Here is a 27,436-nt window from a genome sequence, read left to right as displayed (position 1 = left end):
GCAGCAACTGGTAAGGGAGGGTCTACACTTGACCACAGACTTGTGGTCTTATCTGGTCTGGGTATATCTTCCTAACAAAACATTCAGGCTATGTCCAGTCAAATGTAATCACTGTAATAACTGTAATTACAATATGGAGGCCAACTATTCCAATGATGGGTCTGTTTTGTTTTTGTTTTTCAGTCAGTGTGGATAGAATAAAAGCTTCTGCACACTTTCTCCGCAACAGATTTGTCATTTATTAGCTGAGCTTTTTGTCATAACCTTATTTAAAGCATGAGAAACATTCAACACACGCTATGTACAGTTTATCCTCCCCAACATATAGAAATCTGGAAAATAAAAGGGAGAAAATTAAAAGAGCTAGGTTTTAATGACTATATTGAGAGGAAAAAAAACACTTACTTAACAGAAAAATAGCATACCCATACATAAACAGTAATGCGTAGTGTATACAGTATGGCTTTAAGGTACAATCCACTGATTTTCACATCAAGGCCAGTTTACCTGCCACACAGAGTCTTATTCAGCCTGAGAAAAGAGGTGTGTAATGTCTTAAAGGTCATTTCGGTTTGGACTTGGAGGCTATTCATAACATCAAAATTCATAACATTAAAACCTGGAGGCGTGGAGTTTGAGAAATATGAGCACTTTTTAGGCAGAGAAGATCTAACGTCACTGATGAGTTGCATTCAGGGAACCGTAGGATCCAGCGTCTTTGGGGCTTAAGCCAAAGGGAGCCGAGCCTGGTCTCATTCCCCGGGCGTCAAATGCCGACGTTTTGTCACGCAGGTACCCCTTAGCGTCTGTAAGGCTTTCCAATAACTCCAATGTAAACCCAACTGCAGCAATATTAGACGCTCAGAGCAAGGTGATGTCGTATAAAGAGCGGAAAAGTGTTCGAGGGGTGGAGGTGCTAGAGTGCTGGATCATGCACACTACTCACCCAGGAAACTGGGGTTCATGTCCTGTGAGAAACCACAAGTGAGCAAACCTCATTCTAAATCACACTGACATTTGTATCTACTAATAACTAGTGATTTTAAAAAAACAGCCTTGGAACAGATCCTCTCTCAACATCATGTCCTGTGGCTCATTTTCTGTGTTTAGATATTGGAAATAGATTTTTGAAAAACGATCTAATGACTTTGTTTTGTCAGTATTTATGTTTTTAAAGAATACCTTTTCCCATATGACGATCGCAGACTAAGCTTCATGGCTCAACAGAAGAGGAGCGTCCATGAGTGAGTTAGAGAGAAGCGATCGCCGTAGAAGTTTAGACAGCAGAGATTATAACTAGAAAGCTGAAAAAATTTAGAGGAAAGTGTTGCGATGATGCATGTATGCGCACTGCCACACTTGTAATTATTGTTTGACTTAGTTCAAATCACATAAGGTTTAATTTTCTAATCTAAACTGCTGCAGTGGAAGTGGATTCGTCCCATGTTATGGAAAGAAAACCCCAGGAAGATGCTTCAGTTTTCACCAATGAAAGAAATGCTGAATGAGAGATAGCACTGAGTCACAGGAGCTCGTGGAAAAGAGCCTAGTCTGGATGTGACGTCATGAGTTTGCTTTCTACACTTGAGACTGAAAGTCAGGGTGTCTCTAACTCTTCTTCTGCAGATTTGACTGTCTGGAGTGGGAAGTCACTTCTCAAAGATGATCCAGTGCATACTGTACCTGTACCTAATGCAGCATGCTGGAGATTTGATGTTTCCTTTACGACTAAAATATCAACTCGTAATTGTGTCATCTATAATGGAAAAACTGCGAGGAAGCTGTTATTCTTCCACCTATGCAAAATAACTCTTGCAAAATGAAGAAATAATAATAATAATAACAACTGAAATGTGTGTTCCTACAGGATGGAAACTAATGACCTCTGAAGTAACTGTACCATAAATAAGCGAGCATTATCATCATTAGCACGATGACAGCAGCTGACAAAATAAACATAAAACTGTTCTTTTACCAAATACACTGCTTTCATGTATTTTATTATTCATCACATTAAAGCCCCTACTTTATGGCCATATTATGGTCTTTCTTTATTGTTTTACAAATATTAAGTTATCCACAAAAATAAAATAACTTAGATAATAACCATATTAAAACATAAAAATACATACATACATTACATTTATGACATGAAAAAAAAAAAAAAATGCATATTGCTGATATCTCCCAGAGTTTTCCTGGACACAGTTCTGTATGTGCAAACTACTTATCAGAATCAAAATAATCTGTTGAACTGGAAGCAAAATTCCAGATTTTTTCTCCCCTCTGCTTTCAACATAGAAACATTTGCTTGAAATAAATTACACTGTCTGATAAGGAGCCTCACTCATACAAGTTTCTTGAGACCAAATATGATCTTCCGTATGCACACAGGCAAAAACCTATATCAGCTTTGTTATTTTTATCCTTTGAAGCTGACATCAGATAATCCCTATCCGCACACATTGAAGAAGTGTGAAGGTGAGTGTGGATAAATCACGAGAAGCTCACAGTGTCGCACACAGTACATTGCACCACAAAACAGGAGGATTGATGACAGCTTGGGATGTTTATAGTGTGAGGAACTGGAGCCTGTTCATGTGCACTCAGTTTCCTGAGGCACTTGAAATTTATTGATGGTATTTGTGCAGCGTCGTTCAGCTTTATTTACAATGCTGTTCAGGTCATGTCGAAGATGAAAGTTGTACTTAAGTTAAGGTCTACTGTGCACTGCACTGACAGTCCTCTTGCATTACATACCACACACAACGCAGACACAACATGGAACATTCTGGACGACGCAACGCTGGACGATGTATCTGTGCTGTGTTTAAGGAAAGCCGTAATATTCAGCTGTACAAGCTCTTGTCAGAATAGTATTCAAAGAGTAATTTTCATACGGATTCACTAAAATTAACCTTACAGTGTGGGGCATGTGCTCGTTCTTACTCTATTGGAAGCTGATTTGTGTGGATTTTATTTCAACACCATCTTTTAGAGGGAAGGAAACCGTTTCACTTGCAATCTCAGGAAGCCACAGCAACAATCAGACTTTCAGATCGGTCTTTTGATCGACTTCAGCCTCTCTGAGTCATCACTGCTGTAACACCCTCCTTTGCGGTGGACATCATTTAATATAAAAGCCAACCCCTTTAGTCCAGTCTGTCTTGGGATTTTGGGCCCCTCTCGGCCTTTATTTTTTAACCAAAATGTGTGAACGTATTTATTGAGGGGTGTACCACTGTTATCAGGGTCAGACATGTTGCTTATTGACTGCTACATCTCCAGCTCAGCCAGACAATCCTCTGATGTATTTTTAGGTGTAACATGATAGTTGCTATAAACACTGAAACTTCTGAACTGCCCTTGAACAAGGCACTAAATCCTTAAGTGCTCCAGGTGTGCTGTGCCGTGTCAAACCCTGTGAATTGTGAATCCTGATGTGTGAAAAGATCTATATTTGTTCCTGTATGTAGTAGATCTGAGACATGGCAAATACTGTGTAACATGACTGTGGTTATGCTGTAAGTCATTGTATACGTGACGGAGCTACTACTGTATAATGCACGGCCTGTTTGAAAAACATATCAGATGTCTTCCCCCCATTTTCTTAAGTCTCATGGGACGCAGACAACAGCCTTTCCACCTTATATATTGCTGGTGCTATGAATGCAATATTATTTTCTTTCTGCATGCAATCTACTGCTTATTCTCAACTTCCTCTTTGTCTCATGAGGAAAGCAGCAAACATCTCTGAGTTGTGGCAGCTTTAGACATCTGCTGCATGTGCACACTCTTTACCAACATGCACATCTGTCTTTCTGCTTGCTCAACTGCTTCACACTGTCCTCGCTCTTCTGGAAAACAGCAGTCCACCGCAAAAAGGTATGGGGCACGTATATTACAGTCATATTCCCCTTTCAAATGAATAGTCTTGATTTTAAAAAGTCTCTTTTTCTTTGTTTTCTTTATTGCGTACAGTCTTTTAGTGTGTGTTTCTTCATTTGCAGACACTGACCCACTCTGTTATCCTGCACTCTTCGCACACCACATAGCAGCACCAGTGAAACTTGCAGTTGCAGCGTTCGCTCCGCGTCTGCTGCAGGATGTTGTGGCCTCTCCCGCAGCACAGACTCTCACAGTTGTCCATGCCAGGGCTGGTCTTGTTGCAGATCCGGCCCTGCGTGCCCGCTGAGTCCGACCCCAGGTCCCGCTCGCAGAAATCTGGCGACTTTTCAAAGTACACCAGTTCGTTGATGCTTGGCCGCCGCCGATGCGTGTGGTGGTGGTGATGGTTGTTCTGATGATGGTGGTGGTGGTGGTGGTTGTGGTGGTTATGGTGGTTGTGGTGGTTGTGGTGGTTGTTGTGGTGGGAGTGGTCGAGCTGTCCGGTGTTTCGGTTGTGAGCCTTGATAAGCGTGGCGATGTGGAAGCGCTCTTTGAGGATTGAGCCCACCACCCGGAACTCCGGGGTGACCTGCCAGCAGGTCTTCAGCTGGCAGCTCCCCGACGTCCCGTGGCACTTGCATTTCCTTCTCATGTGGTCGAGCACCACCTGCAAAAAACACAGACGTAGACAGACAAAAAGAGAGAGTGGGATGGAGTGAGGAAGTGAGAGGAGGGGAAGGGGCAGAAAATGAGAAAGATTAATGACTCTCTTGATCACTGGGTACATTTGAAGTCTAATATATACAGTTACAGAAGGTTGCAGCCTGTATGTCATATTTCATACTGGCTTTACTCGTATTTATTTGTTCTTCTAAGCAAGGCATCATTCCACTGCAGCGAATGACACATAGTGCCCTGAAGAAATATCGGTCCCGCATTTAAAAAGCCAGGTGGTCTGAGCCTGTTGTCAAACACACTGATATCAAATAACACAGATGGATGCAGGCATTACCCAAACAGCAGTGTCATTATTCATCTTCTGGTATCAGGTTATGACTCCAAGCATGACGCACATGTAGCGGCACATTAAGAATCGGAGCATTGCAATATTTACATATTTTCACTTTAATGGTTTAATGCCGGCCAAAGGAACCACTTGGGTATCAGCAGTCAGTGCTATCTCACTGCAGGCCCTGACATAGCAAAGTACTGCAATTTAAATCTTATAAAGGGTCTTTAAGGTCATCAGCACTGCAAGACCTTCTCAGGTCTTGCTTCTCGTGCTTCACACACACACACACACACACACACACACACACACACACACACACACACACACACACACACACACACACACACACACACACACACACACACACACACAGGTACACTCCACATGGCATAAACCCTGTTCATCCCAGTCATATTTCCTACACGTCTGCATGTGTGCATGTATTTACGCTTGTGCGTGTGCATGTGTTTATCAATCATCACCTGTGCTAAACTTTAAGATCCAATTACCAAAAGGAAGACCAGGCCACCCAGAGTACTGACAGATGCTGTTGCTGTTGCCGCCCCTATCAACACGCACACACGTACACACACATGCTGGACACTTGCACAATTAAACACATTCCACACATGTGCTAGCAATAATGCTAATCTCCGTAGAACAGCCACACACCATGCCACGCCATGTCTGTCACTCACTCACTGTGTCATCCTCGCAGAATGAGGCCGAAATGGCAAACTACAGGTTTGCCAAACTTGAAGAGATGAGTGCAGGATTTATTTGAAACACGGTATGTGTGTTTGTTTGTGTGTGTATGCGTGTCCACTATATGTTCATGCTTGTGTTTAATGCCTATATGTGCCTATGGTTGTGTGTGTGTTTGATCCTGTAAACCTCTTCCTGCTTTGCTTAATGACATCAAACTTCATGGATTATTTTATTTTATTAAATTACATAGATTCATTCAGACCCCCTCCATTTTTTCAAAGAGCAGGAACAGATGTGAGAGGCAAAATAGAGATGGGAAAGATCTATTGCATAACTATTGACTGAAACAATCGAGTTATCCACTTCTCCAAAGTCAAGGTCAATTTGAACCGATGCCAGAAATCAGATACTTGACTTCCTGTTTTGATCACACATTTCTCAAAGGAGAAAGAACCAGTGATTGACTACAGCAAATGATTTGGTTTGCATGCTCTGAGTCTCCATTTCATGCAGCACAGTGGATTTCCCCAGTGAGCAAACCTTGAAGTGAGTAAAGAAGGGAAAAAAAAATGTTTCCTTGTTCTGGAGCATGAATGAGCAGAGAGGTGCATGAGGAATAGTGACAAATGGAGCTACTTGACTCATCTGTTTGGAATGAAGAAGAGAAAAAGAGCAGCAAAAGAAAACACCACCGAGCCAAAGTTAATAGTGATCAGTCACAGTCTAAAAAAAGCAACAAAATCAAACATAAACGTCACGTGACTGTTGCAAAACCTGCGGAGGAGAGACGGTTATAACACAGCAGTGAATAATACTGTTTTGGTCATATGAAAAGGTGATGTAAGTTCGGGTTAGATTATGTAAATATTAGTTTCTTACTTATTCAGACAATTCCATCTTTACCATTAATATTCTTATGTGATAGTAAAATATGTTTATTAAAATCTGCCACTAATTAAGAACTTATGTAATGTTCAGAGCAATGATGCTGCAGCTTTAAGTTAATCTTCTGTATTCTGACAATCATGTAAAATAATGCAAATTACTTCCAGCCCTTGCGTCATTGCATGTTTTGCTCATAATGTGTGTCAGGATAACAGAAAGTGACTGAGAAGTATGCATTTTGGATAAACATGGTTCCACTGTTGTTGAGAGAGTTGAAAACAAAGTTGAAAGAAGCTGTGATCAGCGGTGAGGAGACGTTAGAGGCTGTAAGACTTTATAGTAAACAACATTATAATAGCTCAAACAGCACTTGCACTGAGTTCAGATTGCAGTGTTTGGTTCAGTTTTTACATAGAGGCAGAGGCAACCCCAGAATCACAAACGTGCTGGCCTTAAACACACAGCAAAGTCTGTAATCATAAAACTCTCCAACCCACTTAAACCTTAAAGAGACAAACTGGCCCTAGGAGTCATAATTGCATCCACATTGCTACTGTTTGAGGGTACATTCACAGCAGGAAAGGGGCTTCAAAGGACAGTAAAACAACTGCAAACGCAGTTGAAATGTGTTATTTCTAATGACATTTAGTCATATTTATACAGGGAAAAAATAAAAAGCCAATCTTTTTCGGGGAGATTATGAACCACAGCAGCAAGTCTCAAGCTTTTTTTATGTATCAGAGAAGTTTACATAAGATTTTCCTGAGGCAGGGACAGCATATGGAGATGATCTCACCAAAACTGTCATGCCTACAAAACCATCGCTTTCCACTAGTGCAGCATGTCTGGCTTCCATACCTAATGTTCAGAATGCAGCAAAATGCAATTGACCGCAGAAAACTCCTCCCCCGAGCAGCGATTGTCCAATCAGAGCTGAGCAACCATAACTGTTAAGCTTTGGATTTTTCCACAAACGCAGAGGCAGTGTGCACAGGACTGTAGTAAGAGCGAATCTGCATTTTAAGAGTTCAGAAGATGATTTTGTGTTAAGCCTTTCCGAAACCCAAAACACAAGTGAAAGCGTTAGGAATGGATTCAGCCGCTTGTTTATCCGCTGTAACATCCAATTCAACTGTTAGCGTGTCCGGCTCACTATCTTACTTACGTATGTTTTGTTACTTCCAAGGCCAAGGAGCACATCATTCAACACATTTTTTGGGGCGACATATAATTTCCCAAATTGAGATCAATAAAGTAACAGTCTAAGTTACAAAAACGCTTTTCACAATTAGCATATCTACTGTATAATCAACCCTGAAATTGTTTACGTATGACTAATTTGCATTCATAATTACATTGTGTTGACAAATGTACAAACGTAATCGCTGCCCATATGGCATTTGAGTGAACTGCAGTTGTGTATCATGTTGGAGTCTCTTGGAGGTGGTGGCGATGGATGGCGGCCGTAGAAAGTGCAGGACTTCAGTTAGACGCCAAAGACTTTTCTCTTAAAAGTCGAACATACAGTACTGTTATACAAACAGCCATGTAAGCTAAACAGCTTCATGTTAAAATGAAATCCAGCCCATCTCACAGTCTCCACGTTGTCCCATTCAGTCAACTCATAGACCTAACATTAACTTAATTAGCGAGACAGCTAAAGTTAGCTAAAGCATTTCAGCTAGCAAAACTGATAGTCGCTCACTAAAACTGAGAAGTGAGCTTTTGTGTATTTTTACCTGAAACAGGGACCCATTGTTTCAAAGAGTTTAAGTGGTAAATTGTCCACCATAATAATTGTAAACTGTATGGGTGGTGTGCTAGAAAATTTGACGAGCGTAGCAACAGTAATGTGCCACTATGAACGTATAATGCTGCATCCTGGAGGTTTGATTTATTCTGTCTGACACAGCCAGTTAGGTTTACAACTTGTAGCTACCCAGTTAATGTCCATCTTGTTAACCAATGGCAATGCCTGCAACAGCTTCTTAGATTTAAAGAGCAATACCACATCGTTTGAAAATTAACATATGTGCCTATTCATCACCAGAGGAATACCATCTGTGAGCTCAGTGTCAGGGTGGATTTATCTACTAAACACACGAGGCATGCTGCACACCCTTCGCTCTGACTGGGCAGAGCTTGAAAGGCATTTACAGGTTCCTAAAACCTCAACAAAAGAGCATCACTCCGGGTGAGGAGTACTTTGTGTGTGAGGGAAATGTCAAATATTTTTTTGACGTGTAGTTGAAAGGCAAACAGAGAAAATCCAAACCCTTAATGGGCGATAGGAAATAGAGGATCTGTCTGCTCTTAGAAGTGGTCTGTCAGAAGGTCTATGACATGTTGAAGAGCTGATCCATGTGACAAAAGAGCTGGGGGAAACACTCCTGAGGACATTTTGTACAAGAGGAGAAAAAGAAAAACATTCATAAATGGGCGCCTGGTTTAACTTAATTTTGTGGAAACATTTTAAAATTTAGATTAGATTATATGTTTTTAAAGTGAAAATCTTAAGTGAAAAAATACTCCTTTTGTCTTCTCTGATCTAACATAATGGACTTCCAATTACTCTTTTTGACTTTTTGACTTTTCCAGTAAGATCCAGACTGATTAGTTGACGATCAGATGAAAGGTTGGGATTTTCTGGTTTCTTCCTGTTCCTTCTCATCTGTACCTGCGGCTACGGCTGCATGTAACAAAGACAGGAGAGAGAAAGACAACACCGAAAAATGTTGCCTGCCCGTCTCTTTCTCTGTGTTTACGATATCTAACGTGACTACTGAGGAAAGAAATGCAGAAAACTGGTGTGGTGATTTATTGCTGCCTTATTGTAGATCTTGAGAATTAGCCCTGAGGACATGCGGGGCCCGACGGAGGAGGGGCTGGGGTGGTGGAGCTGCAGGGGTGGGTACAGTATATGCGGAGGGGAGGGGAGGGGAGAGGAAAGCAGGGAGGAAAAGAGGGTGACATGAGGCAGAGATGATCTTTGGATTATCTCTTTGCTGTCCCGACACTGCTTGATACACAAAGGCTGTTTGTGTGTCCGTGATGGTGTGTGTGGGTGTTAGCACAAGCCTCCCGTCCATCCCGCCGAAACTCTATCTAGGCTCATTCATCATGTCCTGCTGCTATTAGCCATGCAGATTAGATCCGAATCAGCAGCCCTATCTAACCTGCATCAGCTGTGATTGTCTTGGCAATGTGAGCAGGGAAATATACAAATACTGTACGTCTCACACAAGTCGAGGCACTTCATGCAAGCTATAAAAAGCTTGCTTGAAAAGAACACTTTGCATAACACACTGACTGTCAGCTTCGGTGGTGCATGATAATGTGTCCAGAGACTCGGCTGTGGCTTGAAGTCTGACTTTGAGAAGAGTAAAGTAGGTTAAACGAGGAGAAGAGCTGCTGCTTTCTAGATGAAACAGTGATCCAGTTTAGGTTAGTGATCTGAACGCTATGTGTGAAACTGGATAAAAAGATGGAAACTTGCTAATACTCTATATGCTATTCAAGTGCTTCCATTGCACATACACTTGAGAGATGTAATTGCTTCAAAGTCAATGGTGGACCGCAGTTAGAAACAAACATCTGGCGAGTTTTAATTGGTGCAGAGCGTAAGACAGAGGCGTCTATAAAACAACCCCAGACAGAGATCAAATACAACATGTTGGTGGCAGATTAGGACTGCAGGCTACATAATACAGTAGACTGAGGAAAAGTACAGCATGCTGGAGTGCAGCAGAGCAGACTACTGTGCAATGAAGTGGACGGAGTAAACTAAAGATCAGAGCTAACAGAGTCTGGCCCTGTTACCATAATGTCATGCTGAAAGTGGGTCATTAAAGAGAATTTTGCCTTCACCAGAGAGCAAACAGCAGGCAGAGCAGGTAGTTACTTTAGTCTTTCAATACTTTTTCCCTTTTTTTTGTCTACGAATGAAAAAGTATGCATCAATCTAATTTTGCGCACACGTGTTTAACACATTCCTTCGCGCAGTAGTCACTGATCATAATGATGATTGTCTCGAACACATAAACTTAATGAGTTTTTGATTCACAGCATGCAAGTGCTTGTTGCAGCCCTGTCATCGTAATGAAAACTGTGATCAATGACCGCAGTATGCCAAAGGTGAAGTGTTGCCACTCTTCTTTTAGCCTGATGTTACACCTGATTTTTTCACGCTGACTAGAACTAGAAGATTCGACTGAGTCAATACTGAGTCACAGTGGTAATAACGGATTTGGTGATGACTTACAGTACAGCAGAGCTTTTTTGTGGAGGGAAAGTCCTGCGCTATCAATCTCTGATGGAGGGAAGCAACAGCCGGTGAATAACAGGTAACATGAATAACACAAGCCAATAGCTGTCTGTGCTTGTAATTACATTAACGAGGATTCCCACAGTAGCAATAGTATGCAGAACATTGTGCTCCTCATGCTGCTCAAACGTGCGGTCTCACTCTTGTATAATCTTATATTCTGTAGATGCACACAAGCAGGATGAGAAGTCTGTAATAATGTATTTAGTGTAAAATGCTTTCATTGTGGTGTCAGTGGTAATCCAGATTAACAATCGGCGTCTTTTGTAGTACGAGATTTATAGTGTGTAATACAGTGAAAATGTTCACTGTGTGGAGGTACGTTGTACCAGTACATGTATAATTTATTACCCCATGTTTTTTGGGGCGCATTGAATTGAATCATTGGCCAATCCCTGTGTCATCACCACTAACCGCTTTTGGGAAAATCCTGATCTAATGTCTATGTGTCCCACAGGCGACCCTTCTTGATGATCAACAGCAGACTAGTCTGCATGCTGCCTTGACTTTGTCAGTTCAAAGAAAATCTACTAAAGGACCTTTAAAGCCAAGCAGAAAGCCAAGGCGATATCAAAGCACACAAACAAATCCCACAGCAGCACATTAAGCCCAGACATCACTTTAAACAAATCAAACGCCTTGCTTCAAAAGAACAGTTAAGCGTACGCAGACAAATACATTACGCGCACAGTACGCGCACGCATGCAAACACATTGACGCGCGATTACTGAGCAAATGCATAACTTCACTATGCAGTGCGAGCTACATTAGACCAGTGTCTGTTTGTGTGTGTGTTTACTCACTGTTAATTGCACACAATGTCCACAGCTCTCATTTCGAGACTCCAGTAAAATGTTATTACCAGCATAAGTACTTCCACCTGCTGAGCTTTTACTACAAAACATTCGCCTCTGCGTATATGTACGTGTACGTGTGAGAGAAAGAGGACCGTGTGGCTTTGAGTCTACGTGCGTGCAGGCGCACATGCATGTGTGTGTGCATGTGCTGGTGCGCGTACAGTATGCGGTGGGTCAGATCAAATGCTCTGCATCTGCACTGTCAGGACTGTGGAACGCTCTGCACACCACTGATGATATGAAATGGCCTCTGAGGAGCGCAGGACTAACCCTGCACTAATGCTGCTATTTTTGATCAAACACACTTTGCTTTTCGTGTGGGTTCTGAGTCAATGAATTAACGTGAATGGGCTCTCCAGAGCTGTTTATCATCGCTCAAGGGTTAAATTAGCCATAAAAGGATCCTAGGAGTCCCACTATTGGTGGTTTGGATCAAGCTAGAGGGGGGCTGCTGCTCTAAACTCATTATGGTTTAAATCACTTTTACAGTAGGTTCGGTGCTCTGGTGAAGCAATGTTGTGCCTTAACACGCACACACAAAATAGGCCTTCTATTGCCTGAAAACATCATCCCTGCAAGCATGTACAGTTTTCCAGTTTGTGACATGTCAGCTCAGTTCAGGTGAGGTTATTTCACTTCTGAATCACTCAACTCTGAATCACTCAGGACATTGCAATACATTATCACTTGGTGCAGTGGGGGCTGGCATTAGACGTGAGTGGTATCTTTGGTCTTTGTGTGAAAGCAGTCAGTAATTTGGTAAAGAGCCTCACAAAGCTTCACTTTCCCTTGATGTTTGGCTATGGCGGCTGGGCACTCATAAGCCAGTCCATCATATCAGAGAGTCACTGGCCATAGAGGATTTAGCCTTAGACTCTACATCACAGCATATACTCACATTTCTATTGCTGCTATTTTAGTCATTTGTTGATTATCAACAAATATGTCAAAGTAAAATTGTGCATGAGCAAAATTGCTTCAGCTGCAAAGATTGCACGGAACACAGCTGCATTGAATGCACCTGACATGGTCTGACAGACAGGACTGTTAGCAGAACAACATCGTAGGAGGACGTGTGTGTTTGGATAACAGCCGAAAAATATGTTTATATTTCTAAAAGAACGTTATTGTGCTGTAATTTATATATTTTTCTCCATTTTCCTGATCTAACAACACAGGTGAGAGAGGTGTGGATCGAGGCCAAAAGCTCTGTATCTCCACAGCTGCAGCATCTTCACTAACATGTAACTCTGCCCACATGGCCCAATCCACTCAGAAACATATCACATTACAAATAATAAAGATGTCCTTACTTTTGGCTTTAAAACCACACTGTGTTGAACAGTTGGATCATTACTGGCGCACTTCCTGCTGCACCTCCTTTGTGCACTGTGAAGACCACAAAGACTCAACAAAATACCAAAGACACAAGTGCCATCATGAACACAAGCCTTGAAAATGATGAGGAGAGACTCAGGGCAAATGTCTCAAATGTTCAAAATCAGTTCCCAGTATTGAACAGGAGATTGAAATGCATATTTTCCTTTCTGAAAAAGGGGTCTACTGTCTCTCCTTACTCCCCTTAAGTCATGCCCTGATGGTACGTTGTAATTACTAGAAGACGCTTGCCAGTAACATGGAGAACTGTTGCATAGCCAGCACTGTCACCACCTGCCTAATGAACAGACAGGATTCAACAGAACCTCTGCATGGCTGTAAGCTCTGCAACATGAACGCAGGCAAGCGTGCCAAGCATTTGTTTTGAGGTGTGCTCTGTAAACGATTGAGAAGAACGCTCAGGGAAAAAAAAAAAAGAAAAGAAAAAACTTGGCTAAGAAATTTACTGCCCCGGTGAAGTGTTTCCATGTCATAAGCAGCCACTTTAAACATGTAGTCTGGCTTTTAAAACCACTCTTATTGACTACTGAACAGTAGTGTGTGTTGGTTGACTGCAACAACACCATGAAGGGCTGACTTGTGCGTCTTCACAGTAAAATTAATGCACTAGTCCAACAACCTGTTTTAATTCTTAGAAAAATTTAAGAATTCTAAATCAGTTAAATAAAAACTTTTTGTACAGAAACTTTCACATGAAATAGAGCCAAATGTATTAGGTTAGATGCTCTGCAGTGTGTTTGTGCATGTTTTAAAATTTGCTTATATCCAACCATGTAAAATGTATTAAATCTATTTTTCAATGTTTTATTTACTCTAATTTTTTTTTCAAGTGCAAATAAGCTGCAGGTAAAGCTTGAACTTTCCGTACATGTGATGTTAGTGATATGCTGACATCATATGTAAATAAACCTCCCCTCCTGCATTAATGTCTTGCGCCTCCTTGTATACAGTATTATTTCTGTAATCAGGCCTGCTGGAGAGACGCTGGAGGAGGCAGCAGGAGAGGGGTAAGAGGGGAGGGAAGGAAGGGCGAATCTCTTTCTACTTTCCGCCCCGGTGTTTGAAGTCTAAAATCTTTTGCAGGGTTTTAAACATCTGTTTCCAAACTGCCAGCAGCCACTAATTAGGGCTAAAAACAAGACGGGACGTCGTGAGAACCCTGGGGTGGGCATGAGGCGACATGCACACCCCGCTAAAAAACCACCACATTCCTCTGCTTAAAGACTACTTCTCTGAAAGGGGGGAGTGGGGCAGGGGGAGGAGCGGGGCGGAGGGAGGTGAGGTGGTGGTAGGTGGGAGGAAAGAGATACGGGAGGGGTCGGCATTATTTTTGAGGCCCCACCTGTCAGTGTTTTCTGTTTGATTCTAGGGGCCTTGTGTGTGTGTGTGTATTTCAAGGTCTTAAAGGGGTTTTGTTGCGGCTTTCTGTGCCATTTGAAGTCATCAAGGTGCGTGGTGCTCCAGACTACAACAGCTCCGCAGTGACTCATGCTAAGTTCAGTGCTTCCTCCCTCTCTTTCTCTCGCTCTCCCCTCTTCCTCTCCTGCCTCAGTGCATTACACTCAGTTCAAGCGCTGATCTCCAGCCTGTGGTGAGCTCGAACAAGTCAGCCAGACACCTCCAAGCATCTCTATGTAAACAATGGTTTGGTCTCGCATTGAAAGCTCACCCTAATTTTATACCTGCTTTTCATTTTTTCAACAATGATGCATAGCCAGATATATCAGATAAGTGAGTAGCTTTGAACCCTACCAAGGTCACCAGGGGTCATCAAGCTTGTGTGAAAATGCGAGAGGTGAATGCCAAGAGCACTGGGTGTCATTTAGTCATCGTTGGTCGCAAATGGATGCTTTCCCAAAAACGAGGTATAATCTCTTTGATGTTGACGACTTTGAGTCAAAGTTTCTCTTGTTTGATTGATGCTTCAGTGTGCTTGGCTGGAAATGTGCAGCCTGGCAAACTGGAAACAAAATTTATTGTGAGGAATCTGAGAGCCAATATTTAGCCCTTCTGAATATCCTACTGGAAAGATCAAACTGTGAATTAAAATAAAGCTGAGTTAAGTTTTCTTCGAGCTGCTGTTGCTCTTCTCAAAGTTTAAAGGTTGTTTCTGTATCATTTGTTAACATCATTTACTTTTTAAACTTTGCCTTTAGCTGACACTGTGCCTTTGAAATTTTGCCTCACATATAGCAGACTTCCATGAACTTGTTCTGTCAGTTTTTATCTTAAATCTTTTCTTGCCCATCAAATTCATAACATGTCCCACCGGGTATTTTTTATTGCACACTTTTAGCCATTATACTGCGACAGAGTCAAAACCAGAACAGAAGCACTGGCTTGATTCTTGATTTCAAAACATGAGCAGTGGTGTCTTTCTTTGACAGACTGTTGCTAATCTGATCTCTGTAATAATCATGTGTCACACGTAATTGAGGTTATGATATGTCATAATAGGGGTGGCAGTTAAAAAAGCTAATAGGCTCATTGGTGGATGAGTCATCATATCTCAGTAAAAGTGTATTGTGTAATCAGCAGTCAGTGACAATGATACATAACCATCTCTGCATGCCATTGAAAAGGTTGTTTGTATTTTCTTAGGGTAGAATTAGCAGCTGGTCAAAGTTGGTGATTATTTCAACAGTAATTTTTGCTTGATTAAAGCAGATACATCTAAGATTTTTAGTTTAAAACATTTAAAAATCCACTAAACTTGGCAATAGAATGTGAAGAAATAAAGGTTTGATGTGATGTCAGACGTCTATGTATTGTGTTCCAGAGATATCTACTGAAGTTAGCATGCTAACCCGCTAGCCCCGGCCCGTCCCGCGCCGCAACACCACTTTGTAGCTCAAGAGGCGATAGTGAGTCACTGTAGCACCCAATCTGCACTCAGTTTAACATGAGAGGATGAAGAAGTAGCGCTGCCCCAAGGGCGTATTCCAACCATCTGCTCCCGGCAAGAAACCACATTTGGCAGCAAAGAAAATAAGTGATAGAAATAGCAGCAAAACAAGAGATAACATTGACACTGCTTTCCACCACTGGTGGAGACAGCTCTCGGCGAGTAAAGGGATAGCAACGTTTCTTCTAACTTGGTCAGTAACCCGCTGTTAATGCTAACTTTGGCTGTTTAGCGCTAGTTTACAAAGCTAGCTGGTTATGGGAGATATGGGAGGGACTGTGTATTTCTTTGTTTCTTACAATAAGGGTGGATACCCCAATTTTCTGGCGATACGCTGCCCCCATTTGTTTAGAGTATGAATTCGACAGGTGGCCAGTTCTTACATATAGCACCTTTAAACCTAACATGTTTGCACTTTTCACTTCCTGTTGCTACTTTGTATAAACCATTATTTTGCATTTTTTTTACATATTAGAGCCTCCACTCCTATTCATAAGAAGAACCGTTTCAGTGTCTTGCTCACGGGCATTTTGACAGGATGCACAGCTGCAAAAGGGCAAACTAACAATGGAAGACAAAACCGGATCAAACCTGGGGTGTTTTGGATGTGTGACAGAGTACAAGTCACTCCGCTGCCATCCGAGACTCCAATTATTGGAGAGCACGAGGCCTCCAGAGGTATGACAGTGTGAAGCTGCCTGTTACCAAGTTTCACAACGTTACTCCAGCCAAGCAACAAGAAAAAAATATTCCTGTTCCTTGACTCATGAACTCATTACTACTTATGTCATATCAGCCCCCACCCAAAGTTTATAAGTCCACAGCACTGATTGGAATTTATGTCACCAGTTCTACATCTGTGACTGTTTCTACCATTACAGCTACTGCAGGGAGGCCAGCTGTTGTTGAGGTCGGCTGACGTGCTCCACATTTGTGTTTTGTCTGCATAATCAAGGAAACCAGAAGTAAACTGATGGAAAGATACAGGCCCAAATTACTTAGGAGGAAACAGGGAACAATGAGCAATTTACGGTCGCTTCTTGTCTCTGTTCCCCCACAGTGCTGGATATCGTCAAGGCTTATCACTGTCATTTACATCTTTGCCCAGGGCAGAAACCTCTGTGAGAAAGCCAAAAAGGAATCATGCTGAGATTTTAATTTAATATATCTTTTCAAATGGTCAATTAATAGATTAGTGTAAGATTTAGATTTAAAAGAATAGCTGACCCTAACCCACAACAATGACGCTGATGATGGTTGTTTATTATATCATGGGTATTTTGATATCAAATATCAGTGTGCCTACATGAGAAACAAGAACATTCTGCTTCTGAGCTTGAAAGCTCAGAAGTTAAACTATAGATAAAGCTTCCTGGTATTAAGACCATCATGATGACCGCCATCATAACAGACCAAAGTTAGTCCAAACTGGCAACTTCCCCAATCTGTCAAACAGAGACTGACTGATCTGTAAATGTTATAAGTCCTGGGGAAACAAAAAATGCAGCTGACCAGTGATGCCGACAGAGCCGAGCTCTGCAAAAATGCTAACCAACGGTAAAATACACCATCAGTGTCGACCAGTGTAGCAGCCTCACACGTTGTATCTACTCCATTAATAATGTTGTTTTTCAAATAATTCCTGTTTAGGAAAAAACAACTTCTGCCACAAAAAGTGTTTGAGATGGAACCTCTGCCGTAGTTACTGTGTGTTTGGACAGCATGCAGCTGTGGCTGTGATGAGATATCTTTATGCCATTTGTGGCTCATTTCATCAGAATTGTTGCAATAAATACATGGTTTCATAAGAAAAGCCCCATTTTGATTCAAATTGCTTTAAAAAAACAGATTTCCTGTGTTTGTGTGTACCTGCCGAGGGACAGCAGATAGAAATCTGGTACGGTACATCTCATCTCCTTGTATGAGATTAATATTTTGTACAAATAAATGTAATAAACGAAACAAAATAAACTATTATTTCGCAAGACATGAACTGCGGAGTAACCATTACTGTGAGTGCAGCTTAGGCAAACCCCTTTTAAGCACACACACACACACACACACACACACACACACACACACACACACTCACACTCACACTCACACACACACACACACACACACACACACACACACACACACACACACAGTCTCTGCCAGCAGAATTGAACAGCAGTGTAACAATGACGGGCCACTGCTGACCTAGCCAATAAAATCAGACTGTGTTAGCGTTATCGTTGGCCCAGTAGCACTTGACCCACCCATTCTCCACCTGTTTCATTGTGTAATATGTTTTCTTGTATAAATTATGTTCAAGATAGTGTAATATTTACATTAATAGCAGATGGAGATAAGATGTCGAACAGTGCTTTTCTTTCTTGATGCATAGAGCACAGCAGGGTCAGAGTCAACTTAATTTAACCTGCTAAACTGCACTTACATGTACAAATAAAGTCGTAATAACAGGATACTGTTTTTGCTCAAGATACCTTCTCACACTAAATGATTTTCAATTTAAAGGAACATTTCAGTGACTTATTATTGCACTTTCAAAAAGTTATGAGAGTCAGATTTTAACAAGAATGGTCACAACTGAAGCAGCAGAGGCCTGACCTAGTCCCATGTATGGGTCAAGATAGGCGAACACTTGATACTGCATTTCCCATAATGCAGTTGGGTAGACCCACCTTTCCTTGGCTTTCTGCAACACAAATTGTAAACTCTAATCCAGAGCTGAAACAGCCCTAATGACATCATCAGGGTTATTTTTCCAAATTTTTGAAAGCTACCCTAGAGCCAGAGAGGACATCACACAACTGTGTTTGTGAAACTGAACTTGATGTGTAAAATTGGGCGTGTGCCCATTAATTTTGAAGAAAAAGACACAAATTGCCAAAGTAATTGAATGCATCGTGAACTGAAGCTCTAAAAATCACAGAGAAAAGCATTAAAATGTAGGATTTGGGCCTTTGAATATATTTGATATATATACATTTTGGTTAAATTTCAGAGCAGATGCTGCAATGCTTTCTGTTGCAAGACTAAAATATTACAAATACAAACATTGATATCGCTTCCAATCCCCTCCACGACTCACCTGTCTCCCAACTCTATTATTATGCAGCCTCATACGAGCATGGATGTCCTTGTAGGTTTCGCGGGCATCCAAGAAGTCCCTTGAGAACTTCTCGCCGAATTCCACATCGGGGCTGCAGCCACCCCACTCCCAAGAGTCCTGGGGTCCCGGCAGATCGGCAGGGAAGTGCTCCATGACGCCGTGTACCATACCCTTCCCCCGGTGGATGGCCTCCAATTGCAAACGGTGCAGTTTGATGCGAAAGGCCTCCTCGTCCCCGCGCCGCTTCTCATCACAGCTGCAAGCCTTCAGTTTGCCCATGGAGCAGGCGTTAGCCACTGCATGCACCACCCCTGCAGCTGCGATGGCATACGCAAAGGCACTCTCTCTGAAACCTGTAGGGCGAAAGGGCAGGATAGCGGTGCTGTTATATGAGCTAATGTTGAAGAAGAAGGTTGTAAGAAGTGTGACAATCAAATGACATGAAAGCTGACATGAGGATGGTGTCAATGTTCGGCAATGCGCCGTGTTTCCTTGAAGAAGCTGCGGTTGTGCATGTGTCATTAACCTGTCAGGTGAAATGAAAGGATTGCCAGGTAGATGGAGGATGACACTTACGAGATAACAATCCAAAGTCAGATTACTATGACTGAGGTGTTGTTTTCAAGTGTTTTTCAGCTGTGGTGCATTTTCTATTTTTAACTGAAATAGCATCAGAAATAGCAACAAAATGATTTAATTCCCCTCATTAAAGTGCCGTTGTAAAACTGCTGGATACAACTTTAAGATGTCGTGATTTTCCATGCCTTAAAAACCAGTTTAATAACAGCTAAATGAGCAGACAAAGAAATCTTTTAACCTCTCTGTTAGCGACATAATGCTTAGTTTGCATGCTTTGTTTCACACATGATCAGTAACGTTGTAATAAAACAGCTTCCTGTACGGCGTTTTGATAAAGACACGCATAAGGAGTTATTCACACTTATAAATGCACATGTGCCAAGACTCATATAAACAGGGAAAACATCTGGGACAAAAGCAATTAAGTGTTCCAAACACTTGCGTACTTCGTCTCTGTGGGCCAGCTGAACACGAACAGACCCCCACCACTCCCATCAGAGGACTCACACAGGACTCACACGCTAAACAATGTGTGTCTCCTTCTGTCTGTCCTACCGCTGATAAACACGTGTTGTGTGTGTGGCTGTGCACGGTGCTACATCCTGCATTTGTGCTGCAGCACTGTGCTAAAACATTCTTCCAACTGTACCCTTTCAAGAGCTCTTCCATCCAGCCTGTAGCCATTGCTTTTGCTATTCTGGGGTGATTGGCATTTGACCACTGACTTACTTCTTTGGCTGGCTGAGTGGCATCAAATGCTTGCGTTTGATCCTTTTATCTGTTTCTTTCATATCATATCTTGCAATGAAAGTTTAGGACCAAACTGTGTGTTACAGTAAGTGGATGTTTTTAGGTTAGAGAGGCTGATTATGCCATACCGCAGCTTTTGCCTTGTAATCACTTTAAATTGGCTCAGACGGACTACTGCATGTAGAGGAGGTGGTTAAATGACTGCGCATGTAATCTCTCTATACGACGTGTGACTGCTTTTGCCTTTACAGCTAAACACATCCCTTCCTCCTCGACAGCAAGTCTGACTTGCATGCGGCACATGTAATGAGCACAACTCTACCGCAACTGATCTGTAATTCAGGGGACTAATGTTACAGTGCTCTTCTCTTACACACACGCACCGGCAATATAAACACACATACACATTCGCTCTGTCCGTGTTGATGTATTTCTGTGCAAAAAAAATAAAATAAAATTCACATCCAATCGTGGAATCCGTGAATATTGAAGGATGAAGTGCGACAGCAGCACTTGCACTCGTAGCCTCGACAGTGTTTGTTGTTAGATCTCAGCTTATTGCCTGTGAGCATGGTGCCCTCAGGTTCCATAAACGCAGCCCCACTGGCAGTCTCTTACTGGTGTAGAAAACAGTGAAGATTATAATGGAAACTTGTAAAGAAAACATGAAAAGAAACCACTTAGGAGTTTATAGCACACTGCTTGAAGGGGAAATGATTCAGGCTGCTTGTTGGAGTCAAATAAAAAGCTATTAACTGGAACTGCCCCTTTTACCACCGTTTGATGTTACTTCCTTTATTTATATATTCAAGTAAACTTGATATTATTTTATTTTTGTGAGGTATGATGTAAAGTTCGACACATGCTGGACTTCACTGCTTTTGTATATGTGACACTGGACGCAAAACAATGCAGGATCATCCAGCAAGAAGTTGAACCAGGCTTAACTTTTGCTGCAACACAAGGCACCAGATTAACCTTAAACAACAACCGCCTCCTCCAAAGCAGCCCCCTGCGTTGTTTTAAAGCAGGGCTATTTAACAAAGGCCTGTTTTCGGGCTGAATCCCTGCTTAACATCTTGTAACTTGGACTTTAGAAGAAACAGCGAGCCGACCAGATGCTGGTTGATTTTCACTTAAAAAGTCTGATCTCAGTTCAACAAGCCGATTATATTATCCAGTGCAACATCACTCGATCTGCACACAGTCTGCCTTAAAGCTGCATTAACTGACTTTTTTGGCCACAATCAACAAACTGTTTGGAAACTAACTGTGAAGAAATGGATGTTGTCACTTTTTAAGTTGATATGATGGACTTGTTAGCAAAGAGTTGTCTTTGCATCCACCTGAGCAAGTCCAGTATTCTCTATTTAGCTCCATTTTGGTCTCCACCAACTCCTGAGGGAAATATGTGGCTCTTTAACAGCTTCATGCTCCACCAAAACGAAGCACACAGTGGGTTTTCAGAGCTTTATTTGCTGAAAACAGCTTCATCTGGAAACACGACATCAGTGAGACTGAACCAGAACAGTAAAGCTGTTCGGCCGTAAATCCAAACAATGAGCATAAAGACTCTAAAGCGCCCAATAAAGTGAGGGGAACTGCAGTTTCGGGTGATAATTCTCTGTGGGTTCGTCACTATGAGCAACCCCTGTAACATAACAACATACAACGCACAACTGGTGCTGATATAGTCTGAATCTATATAATTTGACTCACTGACTCACAGTCTCCCCACCCCCCCTTCATCCTCCCACCTTGACCACACAAGGTGGTGGGAAGTAAGAGGGATGGCACTTAGGCACATCTTTCTAGGTAGAAATCCTGTTTTAGCTCTTGGCCTGCTCTGAGCCGGGCTCTGCGGCGCAGGCCCCCGGAAGACTGGGAACAAATCAATCTAACAAATAATTCACCGGCTGCGGCACGCCCGGCTGAACTGATGGCAGAGGAAGTGACAAAATGAATTAAAGATTCAAAGGAAACTGTCACTTTGTGTTACAGAAACCGACTAAACAGGTTTATGCTTTTGCCGCCGAGAGTTGGGAAAGTGCTGAGAGCAAATTCACAAGCACTTGCACTGGCAAGGGAAGTAAAAGCATTAGGAGCAGCCCAGCGAGGGAGGACGCAGACACAGTGACAGAGAGTGAGAGAGGGGGAGAAGGAAAGTCAGAAAGAGAGGGGAGATTCTCCTATTTCTGTCTATCCATGTCTTGCCTGACGTCCTCTTTAGCCTACTTTTTAATGCAAGCTAAACGGGAATGAACATGGGCCCATAAAAGTTATCAGAATCCATCAGCAGAGAGATACGTGGCAGAGCCAGAGAGGATCCGAGCAGCATCCGATGTAGTAAAATTAGACACCAAAGCAAACACTGAGATGCAGAGCCCCTATTACACAACTCAAAACATTTGAGAGAGCTCTGCAAGAATATTTGAGCAGGTGAAGTTCCAATGCCCAGAAAGTGTTTCATTTCTATCACTTTCACTAGAAAGGTCTCGTGTCTCAGCGTGAGTGCTGCTTTCAGGCTTTTAAAAACATAGATAAACTTGTCAAAGTATATTTATTACACAGAAAAAATACCAGTTTGGTGCACGATAAGCCTTGTGTGAGACTAGGTCGTTTATTTTTCTATGGGCAGTTACATTGTAAACTTGCGTTAATCTCCACAATTCCATCTAATCCATGTGTGCAAATCTCTGTCAATGAAAGCACTGCCCTTTTGCAGTAGCTGCACGCAATAATGGCCACAGCACGTTAACTTGTATCAATTTTTTAGCTTCTGCGGAGCGGAACGTATCAACATGTAACAGATGAATCATCCGATTTAAAGAGGTTGTTTATGTCGGTGGTTTGGAGTTTCTGCACCCGAGGCAAACCAGGGATGCCAGACAACCAGCAACTGCCTCTACTAATAATGACAAACAGCCTTTCAATGAGTCAGTGAGGAGTGAAAGTAAGACCAGAGATGTGTAAGCATATAGTGTAGTTAACAGTTTTTTTTTTTTCAAGTCACCACAGAAGCGACTGGATATAAAGTCCTCAATGAGAGTTAGAGAACTTTCATGATTGTATTGCACACAGATTAAGGAGAACATAAATTATGGCAACACCCCTCCAGGAAAGATCTGTCGCATTTAATCAGTTCATTTTTTTTATGATGGGGAATTCCATCAACAATTCAGAGCCACTGTCTAAAAGGATTCTTTAAAAACATACTTTTCAATACACTAAAAACTCGAAAGTTAAAGACCCCCCTCCACTCAAAACTTGCTCCTACGATTGAATGTTTGAGCTTCACTGTGCAGAGTTTGACGCGAGAAGGCTGTTTTCACTTTCGTTTGGCTTCAGTTTGGAAGCCAATCGTGGTCCAACATTCATCTTAAGGTGCGATGTGGAAACTTGAAGCCTCCCATGCACAAACACACTGAGAACAGACTTGTCAGCAAAGGAGACATCTCCTGTGAACTCGTTAAATGTTTGAAATTAGAGATATTTGCGTAATAACAGAGTAGATGTAATTTTATGGATATTAACAAGATAAAAGAAAGTCTTTTGAGGAAAAACCAGATCAGAAACATAGCATTAGTTAGGGATCTTTGGGATCTTCAAATTAACAGATAGATGTTGTTGTAGCAAAGCCAATGCATTACAAAACTTAATTTGAAATGCAAGAGGCGCCATTCAAGCAGTGTGATGCACTTTATGCCAGGGTGCATTCAGCTAGCAGCATTTCAGAGCCTTGATTGTCAGCCATTTCTAAAGATTTGGATGCAACAATTGTAAGCAACTCAAGACTCAAACTACCGACCACACTCTGCTGTTCATCCACCCAGGAACCCTGGCTACTAAGAAATTGATGCCTTTTCCAGTCAATAACCTGGGATGAGTCCATCTGAAGGCTTCCCAACTCGAAAGATCCTCTTTCATCCTTTGTGGCTGACTCGCAAAGCTCCAAGCACTACAAAGCGTCAGAGAAAGCTGATCTGCATGAGGTTTGGTAATCTTGAGGTGACTAACTGCTTTTGAAGTTACCTGCTCTTTTGTACCGGCTTTTGAGAAGATACAGGAAGGTGGTTAGAAAGTAGATACCAGTCTGCTAGTCACAATAGACATCGCCAAACCATTTAGAGGGCTCCATTCCTGCAAGATAACGCTCAAGAATTGTATCGAGGGGGAAAATGACCCCTTTTCATAGTCTTTTGACTCTGTATGGAGAACAATATTGCTTGTTTAGGACGTATATCTTTGTGGCAACTAATCTTTCTAAGCCCAACCTTTCAAGGTATTCTATCAAAGTGTGTTTGAGGATGAAACCACAGCTTGTTTGAAGGCCAAACTTTTGAACTGCATGCCTGTACTCCATTGTTTTCTTCAGCAAGTAGCCTGTGGTGACATCTTACCTCTGTAGCCTTCACCTCATTGCCCTAAAGGTGCCTTGTAAGTTTTTTGTAATTGGCTTTTTGCTTGTTGCATTTGAAATTTGAAATCTATAAAAATGTGCTTCCCCAGTACTGTACCTCAATTTCTTAATGCAATAAATGCAAAATGGTTAACAAAGGCATATGTGAATTCAATTGAAATTTTACCGTAGGCCCATTTCTGCAGTGTAGAGTATTGTGACCATAAAAACTGACCTCTTTTAAAGACTATGCTGTCGTAGGGTATTTTGTTCCTAGTCTCCAGGCTGGAGCAGTTCCAGCGGTGCCCTCTGAACTGGTGCTGGCACTCATGGATGGCAATCTGGATTCCCTGGATTGCTGAAGCCGTCACATCTGGGTTACGCATGCACACCTCCAGCTGGCGCCGCGTCAAACCAGGCAGAGTCAGACACACCGTGTTGGCATTCAGGATTGGGTCGATGTTGGGGAGCTTCAGGCCCAAAATTTCATTGGAGTCTACCCTGCATGGAGCACACAGGCCAGGTTATTGACAAGACAGACATACAGGTCATAAACCTTTTGTCTCCATTCGTTTCACTTTTGTCACATGTAATATTTCTGTCAGCATTTGTTGGGTGTCTCACCAACACCCAGTTTCCACAGTACCAAACAGACGCCATGACTTGATGGATCCCATTCCTGCAAAACCATCTCCACGTGCTAGCTGTTTAATAGGGAAATGCATTCTCACACATATTTGTTTTTCATTATATGATCAAGCAAAGTTGTCAGCAATATAAAAAGAGAGCTAAGACTGCTGATATGTTTAGGTAGTGGCTACTGACAGAATGAAAAGAAAGGGTCCAGTGGGTGATTCTAGAGGTATGTGGGTACATACTGATTTTAATGCACGCACCAAATCCTGTAACAAACTGTGCATGCATTTAAATTATTTTAAGCTTAATTCAAGTTTTTCCTCTTGATCTTCCTTTGATGTTGACTTAACTGTGCAAGGTGATAGTTTAAACAGTGGAACAGGTGACTTGAATTGGGGGAAAAGGGAGCAGTACCTACTTTTTTGGCATGAATCCCACAGTTCTAGTAACAGTTTTAGATATACAGCAAGAGAAAAGCAACTTCCCGCCCCCATACTATCAAACCACCTCAGGAAATCAGTTGGCAGGTAAATTCAGCGACTTGTTAGCTGTTAGGTGTGTCTCTGTACTCGACTGTCTGCTGCTTGTGTAGCAGATCAATCATGTGAACAGCAGTAATTCAGCTGACAGCGGTCAAAGCTCTTTTCTACTTCACAGAGAAACGGTAAGAGCAATAACAAGGAAAACACAGGCTGCGCTGATGATGGCTTGAGCGCTGAAAGGTGCCCCAGCTTTTTCTTTTCATTATCATTACAAGTAAAACACAGGCTGTGTGTCTCTGTGTTTGTATGAATGAGACACACAAGTCAGGAGCATGTATGGCTGTGGGAACCCACACACACACACACGCACATCAGTTTACACACATGCTCAAGCACACCCCGACAAGCACACACAAATACCAGGTGTAGGGAGGAGTGCACAGTAACACACACACTCTCATGCCGCTGCAGAAACTTTGCATACAATGTCTTTCATTAGCTGTGTGTAACTTCAGCACGTTCCTCTTCTGCAAACCTCTTCATCAAAGGCTTTTTGTGAAAAAGCGACCGGCAGCTTTGCACTTCAAACCAAAAATGCTACTTGCCAAATGTTGTTCTCCTGCATGGGGTGCCCCGGTGGCATTGCATGTTGAACTGTAAGGCTTCTGTTGCTACCTGTTGTGTTTCCTGCTTTGAGAGTAGACCTGTTTCAACAACTCTCTCTCCAAAGGGCAACTTTTTATTGATTGGCAACATTGTTTGGGAATGCATGGGAAGCAGATAGCAGGCAATAGAGCTTAGTAATGTTGTAAAAACATGGGCTAATGTTTCATTCTTTAGTGTCTTTATTTTATGTTTTTGTATGTTTAAGCACATATTCAGGGTTATTCAACTTCTGATTGCATGACAGAAAGCTGAGTTTTATGTTGTTAAAGTAAATAATTATTCAATTCACAGTATCCCCTTGATAACTAATAATTCAGGCTATGGTGTAAATAGATTTAAAGCACAGTTTTACATAATGACGAAGCAGAGATGCTCTTAAACTCTGTCAAACCAACACAGACATGAACGTTTCTTAGCCTGAATTCAAACATTACTCATTAAACTCAACTCACCTTTTATCCAAGAGACAGATAACCACCAAGACGCATGTTATTCTGAGGACCGAGTGTTCCATTTTGTGCCTTGTAATTATGAAAAAAAAAGAAAGAAAGAAAAAAGTTTTAAAAATAAAGAGACAAGAATTTAAAGTCCCATATTCCGCCTTAAAGTTAAGCGAGGGCAAAAAAGGGAGAAGGAGGTCAGGTCAGGTCCGGCTAAACGTTGGCGCTGGACTTGACAGCTCCGACGACCCCGAGTCCAGATGTGCCAGCCAGCGGCGGGATTCTCATTCAAAAAGAAAAGTTTCATCCACCTCTCAACTTACTGAATGGAGGAGGCTGCTACAACTTTGAGGAAACGCTAAGTGTTGTCTTTCTCACACACATCCGTA

The 27,436-nt window shown here is 42.0% G+C and overlaps 1 protein-coding gene across 1 annotated transcript; it reads right to left on the bottom strand.

The window, feature by feature from the left end:
- Positions 1–2,235: 2,235 nt before the first annotated feature.
- On the bottom strand, positions 2,236–27,121 carry wnt10a (wingless-type MMTV integration site family, member 10a). The gene is made up of 4 exons (XM_070975537.1): positions 27,060–27,121; positions 25,059–25,324; positions 19,075–19,448; positions 2,236–4,555 (listed from the first exon to the last, which is right to left on the bottom strand). Exons 1-4 carry the CDS (start codon positions 27,119–27,121, stop codon positions 4,001–4,003), a joined length of 1,257 nt encoding a protein of 418 aa, XP_070831638.1. The 3' UTR covers positions 2,236–4,000.
- Positions 27,122–27,436: the final 315 nt, after the last annotated feature.

The sequence above is a fragment of the Chaetodon trifascialis genome, chromosome 12 (assembly GCF_039877785.1).
Source record: "Chaetodon trifascialis isolate fChaTrf1 chromosome 12, fChaTrf1.hap1, whole genome shotgun sequence".
Lineage (NCBI taxonomy): Eukaryota > Metazoa > Chordata > Actinopteri > Chaetodontiformes > Chaetodontidae > Chaetodon > Chaetodon trifascialis.
The sequence above is the reverse complement of the archived record's forward strand: the minus strand, read 5'-3'. Positions and strand labels throughout refer to the sequence as shown.

Bases quoted from the DNA above. Each gene is read 5' to 3' on its own strand.
- wnt10a (XM_070975537.1), bottom strand. From the start codon at position 27,121: ATGGAACACTCGGTCCTCAGAATAACATGCGTCTTGGTGGTTATCTGT. The intron at 25,325-27,059 runs GTGAGTTGAGTT...TGCTCCATGCAG, and splicing joins ATCTGTCTCTTGGATAAAAG to GGTAGACTCCAATGAAATTT. The intron at 4,556-19,074 runs GTGAGTCGTGGA...TGTTTTTTGCAG, and splicing joins ATAATAGAGTTGGGAGACAG to GTGGTGCTCGACCACATGAG.